Below are 20,171 nucleotides of genomic sequence, written 5' to 3' on the forward strand. Positions count from 1 at the left end.
GGCTTAACACACTGTGCAGGGACTACCTACCCACCACCTTTCTAACTGTTCTTTTGACTTTTTTTACGTGTTATTTAATTTTATTTATTTATTTGCACATTTTGTTCCCTCAAATTCATCAATTTGATGGAGGAATGCAGATGAATTGAAATGTGCATGAATTTACTTCCAGTTTGGTTTGGGGACGGGGGACGTGGGTTTTGCACAGGGAACAGAAAAATTCCAGTGGCAAATGAAGTATTGAAACATGTGTACAGTGCCTGCCATCAAACTCGGTTACAGTGTGTTCCTCTCAACTGGACATCTGCCCCGCACCGAGAACAGAAGTGGGCCCTCTTATCCAGAATCCGCTTCCTGTTCGCTCACTCTGCTCGCAGGAGGCCTCCTCCATATGTCCAAAAATCTGACTCACAGGAGCTGAACTATCTGTGTGGGATTGTGTGAAGACAGAGACACATTTTCCTGCGGGGTGAGTGGGATCGTTATGGGCCATGTGGAATGTAATTTGTTCTTTGCATAATGGCATTTCATGACTCGGCCTACTCCTGAATATTGGTTAGCAGTTTCCCACCAGTTGTTTGGAGGCTGATTTATTTATTTTTTTTCCAGCTCATACTGGCCAACATGAGGCGAGCACATGCCATTCCACTTCAGACTGCTTTCCACGTGGAGATGGGATTGGTTTAGATCAGCGTCTGTGTTTATTTTTCTCTAAACGGCTGCAGATGGAAGTTTCGAAAGTCCCTATTTTGCCCCACTAAGCTGTTCTAAAGAAAATAAATTCTGAGGTCATAAACGTATAGTAACGTATGCTTCCCTGAGGAACCTTTCCTTCCTTTCCATTTTTTTTTTTTTTTAAATGCACTTTTTTCCTCTGCAGGACTGGGTGACTGCTACAGATATCAAAGTGACCTTGAACAGGCTCAACACCTTTGGAGACGAGGTCTTCAACGATCCCAAAGTCCTCAAATCATACTACTATGCCATCTCTGACTTTGCAGTGGGAGGAAGGTACGAGTCCAGTTTTCCTTTTGATATTTGTCCGTCATTTGACATTGTCTTTGCGGGTTGCCAGATACAGTGCCCAAAATGCGCGAATCAGAGAAGCAGCCTGTTTTGTCTTGTTTTGTTTTGTGCTGTTTTCGTTTCCAACCAGAAAGACATACTTCACATTGCAGTTGACTGCCAATTCACAACTCCCGTGAAAGCAAGGGCCGGGTTCATTAGTCACAGGGATTGTTGATTTAGGGCATATTCACTGTGTGCAGACAGGGCAGGGCTGACCTGTAGATGAGCCGAGGCTGGGATGGATGCTGTTTTCTGGAAGCAGGTGGTCTCCCTGAGGCCTGTCCACAACCCCTCCAAATGGGTATCCTCATTACACTGTCCAACGTGTCCAGTTCTAACATAAACCTAATTAAAAATAGAATGGAAATATTCAGTGGCGGTATTCCAGGGACTAAACACTAGACCCGTGCGGACGGCGTGTGCGTGTGTGTCCCTTCGAATGTAAAAGAGTGAGAGCAGGGGAAACAGAACTCAGGCAAGTGTTAAATCCCCCGCCCCGGTTTAGCCGCACCACCACTCTTTCACCTTAATCTGTTTGAAATGCAGAGCACATTTCCATTACACAGCTCACATTCCTGGAATTCCGGCCTGGGAGTGCTGGGTTGCAGAGCTCGGGGAAACCAGGAGCAGAGAAGCAGGGAGCAAGATGTCAAGAGGCTGGAGGCAGGGGAAGATTTTCACCAGTCCTGTTTCCTCACTATGATGAGGTCACGGCGGTGACCTCGGCAGGAAGTGTGGATTGGAGTGGTGCCTGATTAGCATAAGGGTATGAAACAACATCCCAGTGTTCAATAGAGGGAACAGGAGAAAGTTGTCCGCTGCTAAGAAGTTTTCCATACTGGCCTGCCAAGGAATACCTGGGACAATACCCAAGTGGTGGCTGATCCTCGCAAGTCCTCTCTTGTTCTCAGGGGGCCCCTGTTGGAGTGTCTCCGGTGGAGAACGTTCCTGCTGAACGTCTTCTGCCCATGCAGGGAAAGATCTTGGTAGTTTAGTGAAAACGGTGGTGGCTTTCGATTAGCACTAGTGACACTACAGCGATCATATTTCTCACCTTGCGTATTGCTGTGATTAGCTAGAACGTTTAGCTAGAACACAAACTTAAAAACTGTGAAAATAATTCTTATGTCGTGTAATGATTGATACCATTCCGATAATGTGATTTTTCGCAGTTCCTCTAATGGCACACGCCTCTTAAGTCTTATCAAGCCCGGTTGTCAGGCTTGTAGCATGGACGTATGACTAGACAAATGTAAATATACAGATTTTTCATATACCTTCACACTTTCTTTATCGTGCTGATATCATTATTCGCCAGAGACCGATTGAACCTGTTCGCCCGGGTGGGGTTCCTTGGCTGAGATAGGGCTCACATGCCCATTATATTTCCTCAGTTTGTCACACCTCAGCAATGTATGTCATATTGGGTCTATAAATACACAAACCGATAACAAACTCCTGCACGTCTCACTCACCTATGAACCAGAAGACCACAATGTCCCAGGTTCACTTACTACCATTGTGTCTCTGAGCAAGACACTTGTCCCTAGGTGGCTGTCCCTATAACTACTGTTTGTAAGTCACTCTGTATAAGGGGCATCTAATAAATGCCTTCAAAGTAAAAGTATTTATGACCTAGCAGTTTTTTTGCATTAAATCATACGTCTTTTTTCTATCCAGATGCAAATGTAATGGCCATGCCAGCGAGTGTGTGAAGAACGAGTTCAGCAAACTGGTTTGCAACTGCAAGCACAACACTGAGGGAGAAGACTGCAGTGTGTGCAAAGCCTTTTTCAATGACCGCCCCTGGAGAAGAGCCACGGCCGAGAGTGCCAGCGAGTGCCTGCGTAAGTCTGAGACCTGAATTCAGAATCCTGCTACTGACCAGTCTGGCTCCACCCATCCAGTTACATTTGCTGCACAGAATATGAAATTATTGCTGTTTGGAGGTTAATTTTAGAATTTTCTTGCTTTTTAAATAGTTTGTATTTGCAACACCAGTCTCTTGTCACCCTTGGGCAGTCATTCTGAGATTACAAAACCCTATTTAAGTAAATAGGTAGAGTCATATCCCATTTTTCAGTGACCTTCATAAACACTGCACATGTTAAATCCTTTTTTTTCCCAGCTTGCAACTGCAATGGCAAAAGCTCAGAATGCTACTATGACCCTGAACTCTACCGGGCCACTGGTCACGGAGGGCACTGCAGGAACTGTGCGGACAACACTGACGGGCCCAACTGTGAACGCTGTCGGGACAACTACTACCGAGACTCTGCCGGCAGCCGCTGCTTCGCCTGCAGCTGCAACCCAGTGGGTGAGTGACTCCATTCGTCCACTCAGAATGTAGAGTTATGATTCATGTGCCATTGGACCCTAATTATGGATTATTTTAACCATCTAGTAAATTACTGGTTCTTTTTGGGCCTACGGCGCCAAGCATCTCAAGCGTAGTAGAGTGGAGCCTTGCACTTTTCCTCGTCTTACGCTTGTTCTCTCCGCAGGTTCTTTGAGCCCCCAGTGCGACGATAGGGGGCGGTGCAGCTGCAAGCCAGGAGTGATGGGAGATAAGTGCGATCGGTGCAAGCCAGGATTCCATAGTCTGACTGAGGCTGGCTGCAGGTATATTCAGACTGCCGGGGACAATACCGCCTGCCAGGGAACCTGTCCTTAGCACAAAGACTCTTCTTTTCATCATTGAGGTCTTCACTGACAGCAGGCCTCCAAGAACCGGCTATAATACCAGCTTGCAAGTGCACAGCCTGCTGGAATGTAGCTTTTTTTTTCTTTTTTTTTTCCTCCCCCCTCTCAATATTTTTGTCAATTATGGAATTACATAGTTTGGCTGTCTGCGGTGCAATTTAACATTCTGGTCAATTTATTGCTGCATTTTTTTAATCCTGTCAGATCTTACTGACCTGCACATATCAATATTTGGCAATAGATTAACAAACAAGACTAACAAACAATACCTTGAACCAGGACGACATCTGCAATTAACTTCATTTTGCTTGAGTGATAACATTTCATGCTATTCCTTATGCGTGTAATTAGCTTATAGTGGAATGGCACACTGCTGCTTTCACAATCATCTCATGCTCTTGTCTTTAAGCAAATATTTGCAGTCGCTGTCCCTCACTTTTTTTATTTTCTTTCCTCTCCTCTACAATGCAGCCGCTGTTCCTGCAACCCCTCTGGAAGCACGCAGGAGTGCGATGTGCAGACTGGACGTTGCCAGTGCAAAGAGAATGTGGAGGGATTCAACTGTGACAGGTCAGAGCAACACTATTTAACACACATTTACACTGTGTAAACACAAATCAGTGCAATGTGTCTGCAAACAAGCTCACACACTACATGATGTATACTGTACACACAGTCCCATGGGGCTAATCCTCCCAGGGCTGTCATTTTGGTCATAACCGTTCATTTAGTCTCTTTATGTTTACTGTTTGTTCTATGTAGGAGTTTTGGACAAAGTAGAGATGTTTACATGGAATTGCTTAGGACAGAGCGCCAGGGTTCTCAATGACCTCAAGACCCAGACAAAGTTATGAGTCGTTTATGTCGTCCCCTGCTCCGCATTTCATGCTCAGATTAGACCATCGACGCCTGTGAGGGGCCTGTATCATACACAGTTACTGCACTGGAAGGTCAGAGTTGGGACCATGGCTCCCTCAGAGCCACACCGGGCAGAAAATAACCCGTGGATGGTAGCAGGCCCCACTCTGACTAGGACAAGCATACAGTCCATCTATGGCTCCCAAATCTGTTCCAGCCAACAGTGAGTCACTGGTAGACTGGAGCCAGCCGCCCTGCTTCAGGGCCATTCACATGAATAACTACTGCCAGATTCAGTCATTATTACACTCTTCCCAAGTACTGAATATATGAATCAGACATTTTTGTTGAATCTGAAACTATTGTGTTATTAGTATTTTTCTTACATTTAATTTTACAAGTATGCCTGATCTATGCCATGCCAGTGATTTATTACACCAGTATTGCATTTCCAGTTTTCAAAGACTGTAGCTTTTTTCGCAAAACCAAAACCATAATTATATATAACAGAACAGTGATGTTACTGTGATACCTTTCAGTGATATTATTTGATAATTCGTTCTCCGAATCATGACTAGTGATTTATTTGTATTGCAACATCTGTGCTAGCCATAGTTATTTGTAATATATGGTAACACGTGCATATTGTGCACGTTACTATGCACAGACAAGTCCTTTATACGTGGCAATGACAGAGCATGAGGGTTTTCTAGGACGTCATGGTGGAGTAAAAAGGGCAAGGTTAATTTTTTATTGCTGTAACTTCTTTATTCTCCCTGAATCCAGAAGACCTCCTCCTCGATCCACATGTTTTTAGAATGTCTTTATGCCCGTCATCTTTCTAATCACCCATCCGGGCCGCACATGGACATCATGGTCCACTTAGTGAGTGTTTGTGGATGTCTGGTCGCACAGAGGCGGAGGCAAAAAAGAATGAGATTCTGCGGGTTGTGCTCAGATATTTATGCCTTAGCTGCCAGAGTTGTGAATCACAGCGAGTGGCCGCCGAGGGGCCTTCTGTGTCACCGGTAAACATGGCAGCTGAAACTTTACAGCATCTGCGTTCCCACAGACTGAGATTACTGGCCTGCACGTGCAGCTGTTAGTCCAGTCTGAAGGGTTGCTGCATCGAGTCTGTTATGGTGGCTGGTGTCTTTTTACAGTCAGAGTTTAAACTTGTCTTATGTGCTTGTATACAGATTCAGTAAGAAAATAATCAAACTGATCTATCTACCTGTATGTAGTGCCCTATGGTTTTCGCAATGCATAAACGTGTAAACGGCCACAAATAATATGGAATCCGCTAGGAAAGGCAGAATTACGTATAATTTGCGGTTCTGGCAGGACATACGGCGATGGTGATGAGGCTGTCTGTGCCGAATCCACTTGCCCAATAGGTTAGGCTTGGAACACACATGTCCTCAGAATATTACAGAATTCGACACTTAGTTTAGAGCTGAATAATACCAAACAATTTATGAATCGAAAGAACAACAGAAACAGAGAAAAGACACAAACTAGCACGAGCCAGTAAGCCAGCAAACAAATCTGCTGATTCAAAACGTGGTTATTATCATGGTTCCAGTTCACTATGCAAGTGGGCACAATGAAAAACATTGAATTCAGAATAATTAAAATGGAAACAATGGCACTTAGGAAAAAAATAAAACTGATTTCATAGGGCCTTATGTATGTACAGGACATGCAGTAGGCAGGGTTCCTATGGTCATTAAAAACCTGCAAAAGTCATGGAATTTGAAAATAGATTTTTGGAATATGAACTAAACATAAAGTAATAACGGAAAAGTCATTGAAATTGGATTGACACGTGAATGTAAAATGGAGTACGTAGTTTCTGTAAGACTGCGCGAGAAGCGGTTATCTACGTTTACAACTACAATGTTTTAAATCTTACAGAGGTCTATAGTATCTTTGCTCGCTTTAAGCAGGGAACCACGTTACTGTGTGTGTTTCCTCCATATTCCACAGCAGCTTGTGTCCTTTTAAAAGTCATGTAAATTACTGATATTCGCCCAAACCTAATTGGGTCCATTTTACTCTCTCTTTTACTTTTTTTTTTTTTTTTTTTTTTTTTTTGCCTTCGAGTAATTGAAAAGTCGGAAATTCTTTTCTAAAAATGTGTAAGAATCTTGAGTAGGGCACCATTTGGGACCCTTTACTCAGTGAGTGATTATTTGTAATTACTGGGCAAAAAGCTCCCATTCCATTAAGACCAAGGAACCACACAGTTCCTGAAGATGCATAGCACTCGTTTCCACACAGTTTTTTTTTTTTTTTTTTTTTTTTTTTTCTTTTACAAGAATCCTGTCTAAACTATATAAATATCCCACCCTTAGGTGCAAACCTGGCTTCTTCAACCTGGATCCCCAGAACCACCAGGGCTGCATGCCATGCTTCTGTTACCAGCACTCCACCGTGTGCCACAGTGCCGAAGGCTACAGTATCCACACCATCACCTCCACCTTCGACCGAGGTGAGAGCGCATGGCCGCCATACACAGCCCACTTTTGTCTGCTTCTGTTTGTTTGAGAAATGATGGATTGTTCGACTCAGTAATGTGGATCTGCAGCGATTGAGTGTTTTTAAGTGGACCTAAATCTGTGATTAATTTGTAACACATGCATTCTTGGCGCTTTTAGATTAAGAACGTAGTTCAGTAAATGAGGTCCATATGAGCTCCTCTCCTCATGTTTATCTGCTTGAATCCTGTGTATCTGAGTCTGTCTTGGCTTGTCTTTCGTTATGTAGATGCTGAGAGGTGGTCAGGGCAGCAGAGAGATGGCTCTGCCGTGAACGTGAACTACTCCCCCAGCACTAAAGACATCTCGCTCATCTCAGAGGACTACTACCCGGTGTACTTTGTTGCTCCAGGTATGATGCGTGGACGTGCACTGCTTACACACAGGGGTCAAAAAGACCACAAGGATCTAAAAGTGAAGGTCCTGTGTCTTATGACTGACCTGAGTGTGTTCTGTCCTGTTGTCTCTGTAGAGAAGTTCTTAGGCAATCAGCTTGTGAGCTTTGGTCAGAATTTTTCACTCAACTTCCGCGTGGATCGCCGGGACAGCCGACTCTCAGCAGAGGACGTTGTGCTGGAAGGGTCAGGTCTCCGTGTTACTGTGCCGCTCATCGCTCAGGGCAACGCATACCCAGAGGAGGACACAAAGAACTATGTTTTCAGGTGAGCTGGCGATGACTGGCGATTTCCGCACTGACGTGTCACCAAGTGAGTTCACTGCCTGGTTGAACAGTGTGTCTTGATTTTATTTATTTTTATTCTCTCCTCAGGCTCCACTCCACATCTGACTACTCCTGGAGTCCTAGCCTGAGTGCCAAGGACTTCCAGAAGCTTCTGCATAATTTGACTGCCATCAAAGTCCGTGGAACATACAGTGAAAAAAGTATGACCCGACCTCTGAGTGTTCTTTCAGTTACTATTCTTCCAAAACGACCAATTTCTCTAACACAGACAAATAAGATTAACGTTTCAGTGGACATGTGACTTGTTAACCAGCTTAATAGTTTTAGACCGTTAATTTGTTCCTTGAAGACCAGGTTGAGGAGCATAATCTGTTTAGTCAGACAACACCTCACTGTTGCGCTTTCTCAGCTGTTCCTCTGAGCCCATCTCTCCTGATAGGCCTGTGGTTTGTCAGCAGACATGACAAATCGAGACAAGATCAAATTAGTCAGGCTGTGCTTTTAAAACAAATGGCTAAACGCTTGCTGGTATGCCACAGGTGCCGGTCACCTTGACAACGTGTCACTGGTGAGTGCGCGGCGAGGCCCTGGCACACCAGCGCGCTGGGTGGAGAAGTGCACCTGCCCTCAAGGCTACGAGGGTCAGCACTGTGAGCGTTGTGCGCTAGGATACCGGAGGAGCCAGCCCGAACTCGGCCTCTTCAGCCCATGTGACCCCTGCGTCTGCAACGGCCACAGTGACACCTGCAACTCCGTTACAGGTCAGTGTTGTCACCCTACATTCTCTTTGTGCTGCTTTTGAATAATTGCTCTATGTCCACTGATTAGATGCTGCCCTCCGGTGGATGGTAGCGTAATAATTGTGACTCTTTCAAAGTTGAGCATAGTGCATCCAAGGTTTTATCCTATTTCGTGACTGCCCAGTAGTGTATAGCTAATGCACATCACTTGTTACATATTTTGTTCTTAATTTGTCCTGTTTTTTCTTCTTTTAATATTTTTCTTGTTTCAGAAGAATATTATTGTTTCAAATAGTCATGTTGGCTCACAGAAACTGTCCTGTTGCCTTACTTTTGTCATGCATTGAGCGTCATCCTTTCTTCCACTTTTGTTGCTACTTGTAGTCTGTCTTTTACAGTACTGCTAAAGAGTACTACACTGTATTCAACACAGTATTTTCTATTGTGTTGCACCATGGTCCGGGAGGAACGTTGTCACAGTTCATCATGTCCATTATGATTGAAATGACAAATACATTCTTGGCTTGAATGACTTTGTTAAACACCGCCTCCTTGTGGCTGCCAGTGGAATGACCAGAGGGTCTGATTGCAGGAATGTGTGATTGCCAGCACAACACTGACGGAATGAGCTGTGAAAGGTGCAAGGATGGTTACTATGGTGACTCCACTGTGGGTACGTCGTCCGATTGTCAGCCCTGCCCCTGCCCTGGTGGGGCTACTTGTGCTGTTGTGCCCAAGACCAAAGAGGTGGTGTGCACCAACTGTCCTGCTGGCACCACTGGTAAGTCCGCTTTTGTCACGTTGTTAGATTTTCTTACTTTTTTACAGTCAACAAATTCTCCTTAAACTCCTCTATCTTCCAGGGAAGCGGTGTGAACTGTGTGATGATGGCTTTTTTGGAAACCCACTGGGTATTGCCAGCCCAAAACGAGACTGCAAAGCCTGCCAGTGCAACAGCAACATTGACCCCAACGCTGTAGGCAACTGTGACCGGGAAACTGGCGAGTGCTTAAAGTGCATCTACAACACCGAGGGCTTCTTCTGTGATCGCTGCAAAGATGGCTTCTATGGCAATGCCCTGGCATCCAATCCAGCAGAGAAGTGCAAATGTGAGTCCATAGTCACCTCGCCTTACTTTATGTATTCAGGGTTTCTATGATCACTAAAAACCTGGAAAAGTCATGGAATTTGAAAAGAGAATTTAAAGTTTGGAATACTAATTGTAAAGTTTTGGAATACTAAATAAACATATAAAGCCATGGAGAAGTCATTGAAATCTGATTGACACGTGAATGTATAACATGAAGTATATAGTTCCCGAAAGACTGCACGAAAAACGTATTTCTATGTTTACAACTCCCAACATTTAAAACTCGCACAGGCCTATAGAATCTTTGCGTAGTGAACCATGTCATGTGGTACTGCGTGCATTGCTTCAATATCTCAGCACCCCTGCGGCCAAAGTCATTTAAATTACAGCTGATCTATGCTGAAACATGATTGGGTCCAATTGCCTTAGAGTAATTGAAAAGTCATGGAAATTCTTTTGTAAAAATGTGTAAGGATGCTGTATATTATTTGGCATCTGAGGACATGTTTTTAGTTATTTTTTTTCTCTTCAATTTATTAAGTATTATCATACTGTGGTATATGAATAATTCATTTTAATGAATATTACATTTATCTTATAACATTTCCATTTTCTTTCTGTACGCTATGTATGTCCATTCAAGGACACTTTGTGCTGCATGTGTTATTTTTCTCGGTTCATTTACCTCCCTCATTTATGTTGAGGCTGACTGGTTCGAATTTTCCATTCCTGTGCCCAGCCTGTTCCTGCTCTCCTTATGGCACCGTGGGCCGAGAGACCAGCTGTCTGCAGGTGACAGGCCAGTGCCGCTGTCTGCCCCACGTAACCAACCGAGACTGCAGTGCCTGTGAGCCCGGCTTCTACAACCTGCGCAGCGGTAAAGGCTGTGAGAGGTAACCAAAAGAATCTTGTGAGATTGTCGTGATATATTTTTTCTTTTTCTGGTTTGTTTTAATCATATTTGGAACTTTTTATTAGGTGTGGATGCAATCCTATTGGTTCCACCAATGGGCAGTGTGACATTGTGACTGGCCAGTGCGAGTGCCATCCGGGAGTCACTGGTCAGCACTGCGAACGCTGCGAGGTCAACTATTTTGGCTTTAGCTCCTCTGGCTGCAAACGTGAGACCTGAAGTTCACACAATTCGCTTCCCTCTGTTTTGCGGTATCTATGTATGGAGGTTTCCTTTTATTCACCCACGTTTGTCCCCATTTTGACCCCTGCAGCTTGCGACTGTGACCCTGAGGGTTCTATGAGTGCTCAGTGTCAGGAGGATGGGCGCTGTGAGTGCCGTCCCGGCTTTGAGGGTGTGCGCTGTGACATGTGCCAGGAAAATTACTTCTACAACCGGTCCAATGCTGGCTGCCAGCAGTGCCCCAACTGCTATGGTCTTGTCAGGGACAAGGTAACAACTTGTCCCAGTGCTTTGAGTTTCTGTGTGTGTGGCTGCAAGTTTTTGTGTATCTAATGATCTGGGTTTTCAATGTAGGTCAACCAGCTGAGACAGAAACTGCAGGAGCTGCAGAATTTAATTGACAACCTTGATTCTGATGAGGGGGTAGTGAATGACAAAGCCTTCGAAAGTAGACTTAAAGAAGCAGAGAGAGCCATCATGGAGCTGCTGAATGAGGCCCAGACAAGCAAAGGTATGTTCAACGTCAGAGAGGAGCGATTGCGTTGGTTTGGACATGTGCACAGGAGAGACACTGGTTATGTTGGGAGAAGGACGCTGAGGATGGAGCTGCCATGTAAGAGAGGGAGGAAGTTTATGGACAGGGTGTGAGAGGACATGTGGCTGGTTGGTTTGGAAAAAGAATGATTGAGGAAATGAAATGAGGAAATATTTGTTGCAGAGGTTGACAAAGACCTTCTAAAACGACTGGGGAACCTCAACAACACCCTCACAACTCAGTGGAACCGGCTCCAGAACATCCGCTACACCGTAGACAACACCAGCGCTCTGGCGGACACGGCGCAGAAGCGAGTTCGAGACGCAGAGCACCTGGTCGACCGGGCGCGAGAAGAGCTGGACAAGGCGAAGAAAGCAATCACTGACGTAGTGAGTAATCAGCTCAACTTCATCAGGAACTGCTAATGTGACAGTCCGTCCATAACATGCTGCACAATTTTTCTCTTCAGGACATAAATATACCTACAGCACCAGGGACACCGAACAACATGACGCGACTTGCAGAGGAGGCCCGAAAATTGGCTGAGAAGTAAGACACACATTTCAGAACTTAGTAACTACAAATTACGAAAGCAAAGGACTTGTATGCTGAGATAGAATCTAGTGGAAGGTACCAATTGAATTCAACTGTTTTAACTTTTTCCCTCTTCCCGTAAGGCACAAGATGGATGCAGATCAGATAGAAAAGATCGCTAAAGATGCCAACGACACCTCCACCAAGGCGTACAACCTGCTGAAGAATGCGTTAGATGGAGAGAATAAGACAACCAACAACATTACTGACCTACATAAAAAGTATGTTTCCCATTGGCACAGTATTAATTCTATGATAACTGTATTCATCTTACATTATTTAGCTCATGATATATTTGTAATTATGCATATAATCGGTGTGATTGTTAGAATAAAGATTCCATACACTTTCTGTGTCTGCAGATTTAATGATGCAAAGGACCTAGCTAAGAACCTGGAAAAGCAGGCAAATAAGGTCCGTGCTGAGGCAGAGGAGGCAGGGGATAAAGCCATGAAGATTTATGCCAACCTCACCGGCCTGCCCTCGTTTGACACCAAATCGCTGGAGGTGGGTCTTTTCTCCTCTCCTTTTTTCTCTCTGTCATTAAAATGTTAGAGAGAAGCTGATTTCATATCGATTTCTGTCTCTCTCTGCAGGATGAGGTGAACAAGATCAAGAAGGAGGCCACAGAGCTGGACAAGCTCGTCGATAAGACGGACAAAGAGTACACCGAGCTGAGGGACGACCTGCGCGGCAAGGAGACGGAAGTTCGAAAGCTCCTGGAGAAGGGGAAGACCGAGCAACAGGTGAGTGTGTGTCCTCTGCAGTGTGTTGGCATGCTGTCCTTCAGCTCGACTTTTTATCCCAACTTTCATTTACTTTCAGACGGCAGATCAGTTGTTGGCCCGTGCAGATGCTGCCAAAGCTCTGGCCGAGGATGCCGCAAAGCAGGGCTTAAAAACCTACGATAAGGCCAAGGACATCCTTAATAATCTCAGAGGCGAGCGGAATTCACATCTTTTTAATGTGTTACAGTAGTTGTGCTCAGGCACTGACCCGGTTCTGACATTTTTTTTAGATTTTGACAAGAGAGTCAACGACAACAAGACTGCAGCCGAGGATGCCTTGAAGCGCATCCCTGGCATCAACGCAACAATCATTGCAGCCAACCAGAAGACTAGACAGGCCGAAGCAGCACTAGGCAATGCTTCAGCTGATGCTGCAGAGGCCAAGAGCAAAGCTGAAGAAGCTGAGAAGATTGCCAGCGCAGTGCAGAAGGTAACCATTGCCTGAATTTGGTTGTTCTGGTCCACTTCTAAGGCTTAGTTATCTCTTCTGACCCTGAATTTTAGTTTTTCAATTAGAGCTCCTTATTACATTTGATGTTCAATTTGTAGTGTGACTTCTGCCAAAAACTGCTCTTCTGCATTTGACCACACTGTGATGGTAGTAGCCTAGTGGGTAACACACTCGCCTATGAACCAGAAGACCCAGGTTCAAATCCCACTTACTACCATTGTGTCCCTGAGCAAGACACTTTAACCCTAAGTTGCTCCAGGGGGACCGTCCCTGTAACTATTGATTGTCGCTCTGGATAAGGGCGTCTGATAAATGCTGTAAATGTAAATGTGATAATGCCAGCATGATCCTGAAGCACATCTGAAACAATGACCTCCTTTTTATGCATGATTGGTAAATAAGTATAACATGCAAACAAGTATATCATACAAACAAGATTTTGTTAATTTTTGGTAATTTTTAGACTGGTTAAGTTGTAAGTTGGTAATTGATTATGCATTACAGTGTGTAAGCAGTAGAATTTTGGATGGTTTTGAATGCTTTTCAGAGAAAAGTTGATGCTGCCGATCATTTTAAAGAGCTGCCCCATGTGTCTCCTGCAGGACTCAGCCAAGACTAAGGCTGATGCAGATAAGGCTTTTAACGACACCATGAAACTGGACAGTGATGTGGACAACATGATGAAACAGCTTGGTGCTGCAGAGAAGGAACTTGAGAAGAAGAAAGCTGAGGCTGACCAAGACATGATGATGGCCCAAATGGTGTGTCTAGCCTTCTTGATTTGAACAATGCTCACAAATGTGAACAGAGTATCTGTAGGTTTAGGAAGCCATATTAAGGCATATTTTTTTCCACTTTTATTTAAGACCCTGCATTGGGATCATTAACTACGTTAAAATTAAACATACTTTCACCTCCTCACTAGGCTATTCCTGATTCAGTAATGTCTGAGAAATTTAAAGTGCAGAATTTCAACTCTGGATTTAAGGATTTCTGGTCATTTTTCATGATAGTCATGATATTAGTAGTACCATACTTAAAACCCAATAGGAAAATCCAATTTAAGACTTTAAGGACCTGCGTGTACCCTTGTGAGGGGCAATATAAGAATGAATGTAATTTTCATTGTCATTACTTTCTCCTCCTCCTGCAGGCATCTGATAATGCTAAAGAAGCTGAAGACAATGCTCGCAAAGCCAAGAGTGCAGTCCGGATGGTTCTTGACACAATCAACAAATTACTGAGACAGCTTGGTGAGTCATGCAGGCTTATTTCCATGTTAAACCCTGTTGGAGGTACTGAGGAGTAAACATTTTCAATCCAATGCATTTACTCCAAAAGAAAGTAAAAGTTCATCACCAGGACATATTTTTTGAACCTTTGTAAACCAGAGCACCACTGAGGCTATACATTTACATTTACATTTACAGCATTTATCAGACGCCCTTATCCAGAGCGACTTACAATCAGTAGTTACAGGGACAGTCTCCCTGGAGCAATTTTAGGGTTAAGTGTCTTGCTCAGGGACACAATGGTAGTAAGTGGGATTCGAACCCGGGTCTTCTGGTTCGTAGGCGAGTGTGTTACCCACTAGGCTACTACCACCCTACTATAGTCTAGAATTATTTTGAAAACTGGTATATTTTTAACTGTTGTGCAATTATGAAATATATCATACTTGATAATATAAGTAATATATATAAATGTAATCCATTTACAATTGTAATGTTAACGTGGTCAAGTACTCAAGGATTGTGTGAGTGCTGTTTCTTAATTGTCTATCTCTGTTTCTGTGTATAGGCAACATTGACAAAGTTGACCAGAGCAAGCTGGAACAGATCGAGAAATCGCTGAAGGATGCCAAGGACAAGATGGCCGGCAGCGAACTGGACAAGAAGCTCCAGGACCTTGACAACGTGGCAAAATCCCAGGAGGACATGATCAGCGATTACGACAGGCAGATCCGCGAGATCCGTTCAGACATTGAAAACCTAAATAACATCAAGGACTCGCTACCCAAAGGATGCTTCAACTCTGCAGCCTTAGAGCAGCCTTAACCCTGCCCTTCCCCTTTCTTCTTCCTCCTTCCTCCCTCTCCCATTTCCACCTCTTTTTATCACTCCTTCCTCCATCTAACACTTGGGCGAGAAATCAACTTTAACCAAAACAGGTTTTGTTTTATTGTATTTTATTGAATATATATTATTACAATTTTTTTGTTTAGTAAATGCCTTTTGTCCAAGACACATTCTTGATTTTAAGAGGCAAACCACAGCTTTTTACCCACTTTTTTTTTCTTTTCTTTTTTGGTGAACTTAAACTACTTGGTGATCAGGAGCCATTGCATCCACTCTGTGACATAGTGGGAGAGGTTGCAACTCCCCAGTCTAGAAGAAAAAACCCACTTGACTGCAGTACCACCATCATCACCAGCTCTTCTGTTCCCATCAAACACAAAACCGGCCATCTCTGGAGAACAAACGTCCTGCAACATCGACTAAGACTTGGACATGTTGATTTAGGGGGGCTGCTATCTTTTTTTTATTATATTGTGCATACTTCATTACAATATGTGCCATTATTGGTTTAAACTAGTCTCCAAACTAGCAGTGAAGGATTTCCTCCCTTTCTGTGTCTTCATTCTCTGCTCTCTCCTGTAGCGCTGCAGCACCCTTTGCAGAGATGGCAGAGGAGTGTGCTTTCTACCTGTACATACTGAACAGTATTCAATGTGTTTTCATCTTCATCACCACCATTATCATTACTTACAAAAAATAAATCTTTTGTTCTTTTGATCCAGAAACAGAAGCTGTTACAGGAGAGCACAGTTCAGAGAGTGTTCAGGGACTCGTACATATTGGTGACACTAGACACTATGTATGTATTTGTTGTTAACACTACATATTTTTTTAAGCTGCTGCTTAATACAGGTGTATTGCAAATCACACGTTAACAAAGATCCAACACTATGCAACTTTGTATATTTGCGTAGAAAGACTTTATCTGATACACTGGTGCTAATAATTATTTCAAATGTTATATTTTTGTGTGAATGTTTTTTATTATGGTAATACCGTGAGGAATTGTTTTGTGTAAATATATGCTTAAAGGATTCAGGACTGGCAGACTTTCTTTTTTCTTTCTTTAAAAAAAAAAACAAAACAAAACCCTACCAGCCACTTCCAATAGATTTTATCACAAGAAAAAAGGTAGATAAACCTCCACATTAAAAAAAATTATATATATAAATAAAAATATGGTCTGTGGTATGATATATATGCTTGCTTGTATACATGGCTTCGCCACTTATTTTATTTGTTTTTAATTTTCAGTGGAGGGTTAAAATAATAGTGACTTGTAATCCTCTCTTTTACAAAGGCCAGACTCACTTGCGTGTAATTGTAGTCACCCCACAGTATGACTAACACCATTTTTTCAGAGTTTTACTTGACATAAAAAAAAAAGACAAACACTTGGCCACCATGGTTGGTTAACTATTTTTATTATTGTTTTGTGCCTTAATCTTTGAAGTATGTTTTATTTACATCACATCTAAACAGTTTGCAACAAAGAGCTGTGAACTGATAAAGAAGCCCCATTAGGGTTCAATATCAATTGCAGGGATTTTTTTTTTTTTTTTTTTTAAACCACACAGTGCCTGGTAATCGTTTTATTCCATAATACACTTTCAGTTTTTTTTTCCTTGCTGTTTCCCTCGTATGCAAGCATGTGCTCTTTTTCACACATTGAAATATTTAAGTTGCCATACAGTGTGGAGAGAAGGCATTTGTCCAAATTTACCTCTCCATTGTTATTTTTATGATTATTATTATTATTCACTCAGCCATTGACAGAAGCTGTGCAGCACAGAATTTATGTATAAAACAGTATTTCTAATTTATAAAGTGTCAAGTATTTGTAATCTGTTCTTTAGAGAAGTGTGTGTGACAGTCTTTTTATGGTCATTCATGGTTTATGGAGGGTATTACAGCTTTATTTTTCATCATTTTTTTTTTTTTTATTGAGGTTTTCTTTTTTCACACTCCGTAAGAACCTGAGAACACCCTGCTTTTTAGCCATTTGCCTGTAAAATTGTAACATTTCAAATAATAAAGAATTGTTATTACCGGAATCTGAATCTGGAATTGGGTTTATATACCTTGGTTGTGGTCAGTTATTAAACGTTTATAACATAACTTAAATACAGAACCCTTACTTATATCTGATTTTATATTTTTAAGTTAAATGTGGTTTACTGTATTTTATCCTTGAAAACCGTCTAACTTTTGGGGATTTTGGGAGTTTGACCAGAACAAAAGAATCACTTTGTCTTATTTAGCATTGGCCTTCACTAAAAACAGGACATCATTAAAGATTCTGTCATCCGAAACAACGTTTCCTTGTTCAAAATCCATCCCACAAGTCATGACAGACTTGAGCGGTCATGTGAATGCTTTCACATGTCGAGTGATTCAGCATTCACCACCACTTTTTATGTATTAGATATTTATGGATCTTTTTCAAAAGATAAAAGAACAAAAACCTTTTCAGTCAAGCGTCTTCATTAATTGCACATGAGGTATGCGTCACTGACCTGTCAATGGGTTGCATATGAAACCACCTCCTGTGTCTTAGAATATTTCATGTAGAATACCACACAGACTCAATTTTAAGAGTTAGACTTGGGACTGACTCGGAGAAAAAGCTCCAGTTGGATGTATGGCAATAAACTATTTTAAACACAAATCAAACTATATATCAATGGACAAACACCAACTCTAAATTGCAAGGTCTTTTCTGTATTTGGTGTCATATTTGGTTTCATATCATCACAAGCCCAGATTTAAACATATGACCTTCAAGGTCTGAGGCCATGATGCTTCCCATCTGATACAATATATGTATCTTAATTTCAATATTTCAGTGTTGAAGAGCATTTGCACAATTAAGCTCTGATCAGCATTTAATATATGGGCATTTTATTACTCAAAGCATTTTATAGGAAATAAATTCACAGTAAAATTTACGACCATTTTGGAATGTTTTTTTATTTTATTATTGTTTTGTCCATTAAAATCTCCAAATTGGTGAAGGCCCTTGTCAGACATTATTTATGTTGTAAATGACTGGAAATGTCTGGAAATGATGGAATATCTGCAGAACTTTATCAGCTACTTTTAGTCTTGAGTTCCGGTGAAATTCTGTGTTCATTAATGCCATTCTGTCACTTTGAAAACTGATTAAGTATTTTTTTTTCCTAATCTGTGTATTCCTTTTTCCCTTAATATTTTTATTCAAATTTGAATAAAACAAGGACATTTTGAGATTATCCTAAATGTTTGAACGGTGGTGTAGACGCGAAGGAGTTAATGTTTCATACAGAAGCCAGGGAAACAGATTTATTCTGGGCTGGAATATTTTTTTGCTGCTTCTTGACCTGCTCAGTCTGACAATGCTTAGTACCATTGTACGGTCACACCGTATCACATTGAATGTGTGTGCGTTTGTAGGGCGTGGTGTCTGAAGAGAAGCTGAGTAGCAGACAAGGTGAGGCTTGGGCTAGTCTATGTGCGTCTCATTCGGGTGTTGAGGTGAGTCCGTGTGAGTGTGTGTGTGTGTGTGTGTGTGTGTGTGTGTGTGTAGCTGTGTATACTTGTGAATGTGTTAGCAGTTTGTTAGCAACCTGAACAAGCATGATTCAGCCTCCTGTGCCCAACCCACCGAGTGAGTCCTTGACTGTGAAGGGTGTGGTCAGGGTTGAGCACGAATGTGAAAACTTCCCCTGGAGGCTTGTTTTTTCCCCCCCTTTGTCTTTAATTCACTTCAAGGCTGCTGGAAAGGTCTGTTTTTCTCTTGCTTCACAAGGTTTCATCTACTATCAGCCTATCATTGGAGTAGTACCATGAAGTTCAGGCTCGCCGTGATTACCTTGGATGGAGGGGTTTTGATGGCCTCCTGTCCTGATGAGAACGTGATTCATAGAACCAGCCATGACTGGAATTGTGGCCACCAGTTATTTTGTCTGCCGCTTGCTCTGTGTTTATGCCAAACAGTGTGTACCTGCGGTCTGCCACGTCTGTAGCTGCATTATACCTTTACATTCATCCAGAGTGACTTACAATCGGCCGGTACAGGGTTAGGGTCTCGCTCAGGGGCGCAGTGGAAGTAAGTGGGATTCGAACCTGCGACTGATCTTCCTGTGTTACTCCCAAGGCCACTACAGCCCTCGTTATATCTTAAACAATAAAGCCTGGGTGTTTCTTTATTTCTTTATTGAGAAAAAAATGTACAGAACAGGTCAAAAGTTTGGACACACCTTCTCATGCAATGTGTCTTCTTTATTTTCATGACCATTTACGTTGGTAGATTCTCACTGAAGGCATCAAAACTATGAATGAACACATGTGGAGTTATGTACTTAACAAAAAAAGGTGAAATTACTGAAAACATGTTTTATATTCTAGTTTCTTTGCTCTGATTACTGCTTTGCACACTCTTGGCATTCTCTCGATGAGCTTCAAGAGGTCGTCACCTGAAAAGCTTTTCCAACAGTCTTGAAGGAGTTCCCAGAGGTGTTTAGCACTTGTTGGCCCCTTTGCCTTCACTCTGCGGTCCAGCTCACCCCAAACCATCTGGATTGGGTTCAGGTCCGGTGACTGTGGAGGCCAGATCTCCACTTTTTGTTAAGTACATAACTCCACATGTGTTCATTCATAGTTTTGATGCCTTCAGTGAGAATCTACCAATGTGAATGGTCATGAAAATAAAGAAAACACATTGAACGAGAAGGTGTGTCCAAACTTTTGTCCTGTACTGTACAGCAACAATCAAAGTAGTATTGTTAATTAACACTCGTGTCCTCATTTCTCATTCCATCCCGATGGTTGCGATGCTATTTCCGGTGACTGACTCGCGGCGTGCCCGCGCCTGTCGCGAGGGCGGCGATATAAGGTCGCGCGCGCCGCCGGACGCGCGCTCAGACTCCCC

The 20,171-nt window shown here is 42.7% G+C and overlaps 1 protein-coding gene across 1 annotated transcript in view; it reads left to right on the plus strand.

Moving 5' to 3' along the window:
- Nucleotides 1–17,316, plus strand: part of lamc1 (laminin, gamma 1) — a 47,168-nt gene extending 29,852 nt beyond the window's left edge. The window contains 26 exon segments of the mRNA XM_028975785.1: nucleotides 881–1,011; nucleotides 2,749–2,915; nucleotides 3,197–3,385; nucleotides 3,573–3,690; nucleotides 4,243–4,341; nucleotides 6,987–7,123; nucleotides 7,399–7,521; nucleotides 7,642–7,831; nucleotides 7,939–8,051; nucleotides 8,391–8,612; nucleotides 9,184–9,372; nucleotides 9,455–9,700; nucleotides 10,421–10,574; nucleotides 10,660–10,802; nucleotides 10,908–11,086; nucleotides 11,171–11,327; nucleotides 11,535–11,740; nucleotides 11,821–11,900; nucleotides 12,029–12,166; nucleotides 12,308–12,452; nucleotides 12,542–12,691; nucleotides 12,771–12,885; nucleotides 12,964–13,163; nucleotides 13,787–13,945; nucleotides 14,338–14,437; nucleotides 14,985–17,316. Coding sequence (XP_028831618.1) covers nucleotides 881–1,011; nucleotides 2,749–2,915; nucleotides 3,197–3,385; nucleotides 3,573–3,690; nucleotides 4,243–4,341; nucleotides 6,987–7,123; nucleotides 7,399–7,521; nucleotides 7,642–7,831; nucleotides 7,939–8,051; nucleotides 8,391–8,612; nucleotides 9,184–9,372; nucleotides 9,455–9,700; nucleotides 10,421–10,574; nucleotides 10,660–10,802; nucleotides 10,908–11,086; nucleotides 11,171–11,327; nucleotides 11,535–11,740; nucleotides 11,821–11,900; nucleotides 12,029–12,166; nucleotides 12,308–12,452; nucleotides 12,542–12,691; nucleotides 12,771–12,885; nucleotides 12,964–13,163; nucleotides 13,787–13,945; nucleotides 14,338–14,437; nucleotides 14,985–15,241 — 4,107 coding nt within the window. The 3' untranslated portion in view covers nucleotides 15,242–17,316.
- The last annotated feature ends 2,855 nt before the right edge of the window (nucleotides 17,317–20,171 follow it).

The sequence above is a fragment of the Denticeps clupeoides genome, chromosome 4, assembly GCF_900700375.1.
Source record: "Denticeps clupeoides chromosome 4, fDenClu1.1, whole genome shotgun sequence".
Taxonomy (NCBI): Eukaryota; Metazoa; Chordata; class Actinopteri; order Clupeiformes; family Denticipitidae; genus Denticeps; species Denticeps clupeoides.